We start from the raw sequence: 4,073 nt of genomic DNA on the forward strand, positions 1-4,073 counted from the left end.
AAGAGTTTTCCACCTATTAAAAAGCTCATAATTATCCTTAAACTACTACTTATTCTTACATGCAAATTTTCATTTTTCTTATCTGATTCTCTTTAGTCGTGTCTTAGAGAATATCCTAGGACGAAATGTCAGTAAGCATTATTCTAAAAAGCAAAGCTAGTTGATTCTTTCTGTTCTTGTTTTGTTCCTTTATAATCATTTATAATTTGGATAGATGATGATTTTTCATTCATCCCATTGATCATGTTTTAGAGTGGCGTTAGAGCAAATTGATATGCATTCATTATTTTCTTTTTCTGCTATCGATTTGGTGTCGAGTCATTGCTCGCATATCCTAATGAATGAGTGGTTTTATTACAAAAATATTTGGAAAGGGACAATTTAAAGGACGCGACAAGATCTACCTGCCAACAATACCCAATGCTACTGCATCTCATTGACATGCTTATCGGCACCCTCGTTTTCCCAAAAATAAAAAATGCAGTTAACCTGATATTTTATCCGAATCTCATTCGATGTATCGAGGCCTCCGACGTAAGAGAATCTGCATTCATACATGGAACTTTCAGCCTTCACACGCTTTCCCAGCCATGCATCTCATTGACCCATGTACTAAAATAATTTAATCTAACTTAAATATCAATAGTAAAACCCAGATTTCCACGTCTAATACAAATTAAAAAAATAATTATTCCCCATATAAAATCAAATTATAAATATTTAGAATTGTTTATAATCCTTATGAACACTAATAAGGAATAATCGATACTAAATATTTAAAATTGTTTCTTTCTATAAAAAAAAATTCCATAGTTGAATTCTTTATTTCTTGCCTAATAATGGCTCTAGAATTCGGTAATATTTATCCGCCTCAATAAGTATATATATTGACATCAACTTCTGTCTCCTTGCGAGCACGCATAACCTAACCAAGCTATCGATAGCAGCAGATCGATGAGGCCGTCCACCATCTGTATTCTCCTCGCGGTGGCAGTCCTCCTCCTCCACCACCACCTCCTCCCCGGGGTGGAGGCATCGGTTGAGAAGGCGTGCAGGGACGCGGCGAATAGCAGCCCCAATATCAAGTATGACTTCTGCGTGGCGGAACTCCTCCCGTACCCGGGGAGCGGGTCGGCGGACCAGAAGTCGCTGACGGTGATCGCGGCTACCTTGGCGAAGGACAAAACCACCAGCGCCAGCGCTAAGGTCAAGAGTTTGCTAGCCAGAACGAGTGATCCAAAGACGAAGCAGGGCTTGGAGTCTTGCGGGAGCGTCTACGAGGACCTGTTCTCCGACCTCAACACGTCCATCCCGGCCATCAAGGAGGGTCGCCTGGTCGACGCCAAGACCTATCTTAGCGCCGCTGTGGACGCGCCCGACACCTGCGAGGACGGTTTCAAGGAGCTGAAGGTCCCCTCGCCCTTGACCAAGGAGGACTCCGACTTGACGCAGATGTGCACTATTGCTTTAGCCTTCACCAATATGCTGGGGTGACTTTCCTGCCGTTACGCCTTTCCGTTAGTTATAGCTTTGATGTGAAGCTCCTCTTCCAAAAAAAATAAAATTTTCTTTTTCGAGTGGTATAATTATTAGTAATATTGTAAGAAGAGGATTCTTTTTAATTACATGCAATCAAATAAAATAAAATCATGTTGATTTTAGAGTAAAATTGTTTACCTGATGAATTGATTAGTTTCTCATATGTGAATTAAATATGATTAGTTTCTGTTTCTATCTAAAACTATTTCAAACCCAATAAAAATATATGATAATGCTTATGTGGGTCATAGAGATTTTGAACACCCATTGCTATCCTTAGTTTTAATAGTTTTAGGGTAATGTTTCAAAAACTAAAAACTTACATGTAAAATAAACTAAGCTTAGAGGAGTTAGTTCATGTCTTGCTTAAGAAAAAGCTATGTTAGTACTGGTAGATGATGATGTCATTAGTTGATTATTTCAATATCACAATTGAAGTGATCAAATGAATCAAGGTGTTGCTTAATTGATGGCCACACCTACATTCTTCGCCCTTGCACCACTGAATCCTTTCAAGAATAGACCAAAAAAATGAATGGCAAGATGGAGGGAAAATGAATGGCAAGATGAATAGGCCACACCTACATTCTTCGCCCTTGCACCTACATTCAAGAATGGCAAATTGTTCGGCAAAAAGAAACAAAAAATCCCAAGATCAATACCGGAAAAAAGACACACAGTGAGGGAAGATGGAGGTAAAGGCTTGACTTGTCATCTCCTTTTTTTTTTTTTTTTTCATAAGATTATAATATATGAGTGCATAAAGAGTCAAGTAAATAAACATCACTTAATTAATTATAATTTTTTTTATTATAATTAATATAAATAAATTATAAATATTTATTATAAATTATTTATTAATTAAAATATAAATAAAAAATAATCCTCGAGAAACATAGTGATATCAACTCAAAAATAAAATTCAACTAGCTCTAACCCATTAGTAAATGAAGGTCTACTCTTTATTGGAATCCAATTTAGTATTAATAGGAGTCTGTTTTGAAAATAAAAAATAAAACCAAGAAATTTCAACGATGTTGGTTAGAAACTTATATAAGTCAATTGTAAAACAAATACACATCCAAAAGTTAATCATCCTACTAGTATATATCAAAAGGAACACTCCTGTAACAATGGATAAAGAAGTTTTATCCTTCGGAAATAATTTATATTCTCCTAAGCGCGGATGTAGACAAACCTATATCACACTATAAATAGTGAATGAAGTGAAATCCCTCACCCATTAATATTTATTAAGTAATATCTTGCAAGCATGATGCTATTTGTAATACTTAATTTTAATAAGATTTAAATAATAGGTTATTAAAAATATTATTTTATTTCTTATGTAATTTCATCTTTTTAATCAACTACTATTTATTATGTTTTAATCTAGCTTAAATTATACTAATCTATGATGGTTCCAAATTGATTAAATGAGGATTAAAGATTAATTCAATTAAGTTCTAGTTAAATCGAGTTCAATTTTATTGATTGAGTTAAGTTTAAGTCAATTGACTACTAATTGATATTATTTGAGAATAATGATATTTCAAAAACAAATTAAGATGTTTCATTATATTATTTCATCCCGATATATATATATTATCCGTATGAGATGATTTTGTTTTTCTATCGATGGTAGGTAGGTCGATTCTCTTTGGGGATTAATGTGCGATCAGATGTGATGACTAGATGATTCCTCGAGGCACTCTTGGGAAAAACACATCATCACTTTGACGAGTGAGGGAAATTACACTATGTGTTGTTGGGAGTGTGATATAGGTTTGTCTCTATCCATTGTTGAGAGAATATAAACTCATCTTATAGGGTAAAGTCTCTTTATCTGTTGTTGGAGGAGTGCTTTTTCAGTTATTTGATATACACTAGCGAAATGATTGACTTTGAATATATATTTATTTTACAATTAAATTATAAAAGTTCTGACTCAGTATTGCTAAAAGTTTTTATTTTATTTTTGATTTTTCAAACAATCTCCTAGTAGCACTAGACTAGATTCCAATTGAGAGTTTGGAATCATTTGTTTTTAAGGGCGAGCTAGATCTAATATTTGTTAAATATTGGATCCATCAAGTGGACAAAATATTTGAAGTTATTGAATGTAGAGAAAATTAGAAGATGTCCTTCACTTCTTTCATTTTGAAAGAAAAGACAAATACTTATTGGACCTCAAAAAAGAGGATGTTGGATGCAAGAGGCAATGTAGTTACTTGAGAGCAATTTAAAAATGAATTATATGAATAGTTTTTTTTCCCTGATTCAATCTACTTCTAGAAACAATAGGAGTTTTTAGCATCCACTAGGGAAGTGGGATTGTGATGGAATATGATCATTATTTTACTAAGTTGGTTTGGTTCTCTCTATATATTGTATTTAATGAACATCAAAGAGCTCATCACTTTGCGAGGATAATTTGTCTACTAATTAGAAACTCTATAATTGCATTAATTTTACTAACATATGCTAAAGTATTTAATCAAGCTCTGATGGTAAAAAATTTAGATAATGAATTG

At 33.5% G+C, this 4,073-nt stretch overlaps 1 protein-coding gene across 1 annotated transcript; it reads left to right on the forward strand.

Moving 5' to 3' along the window:
• Positions 1 to 954: 954 nt before the first annotated feature.
• Positions 955 to 1,494, forward strand: LOC135633922 (putative invertase inhibitor). The gene has a single exon (XM_065143927.1). It carries the CDS (start codon positions 955 to 957, stop codon positions 1,492 to 1,494), a length of 540 nt encoding a protein of 179 aa, XP_064999999.1.
• The last annotated feature ends 2,579 nt before the right edge of the window (positions 1,495 to 4,073 follow it).

The sequence above is a fragment of the Musa acuminata genome, chromosome BXJ3-3 (genome assembly GCF_036884655.1).
Source record: "Musa acuminata AAA Group cultivar baxijiao chromosome BXJ3-3, Cavendish_Baxijiao_AAA, whole genome shotgun sequence".
NCBI classification, from domain to species: domain Eukaryota; kingdom Viridiplantae; phylum Streptophyta; class Magnoliopsida; order Zingiberales; family Musaceae; genus Musa; species Musa acuminata.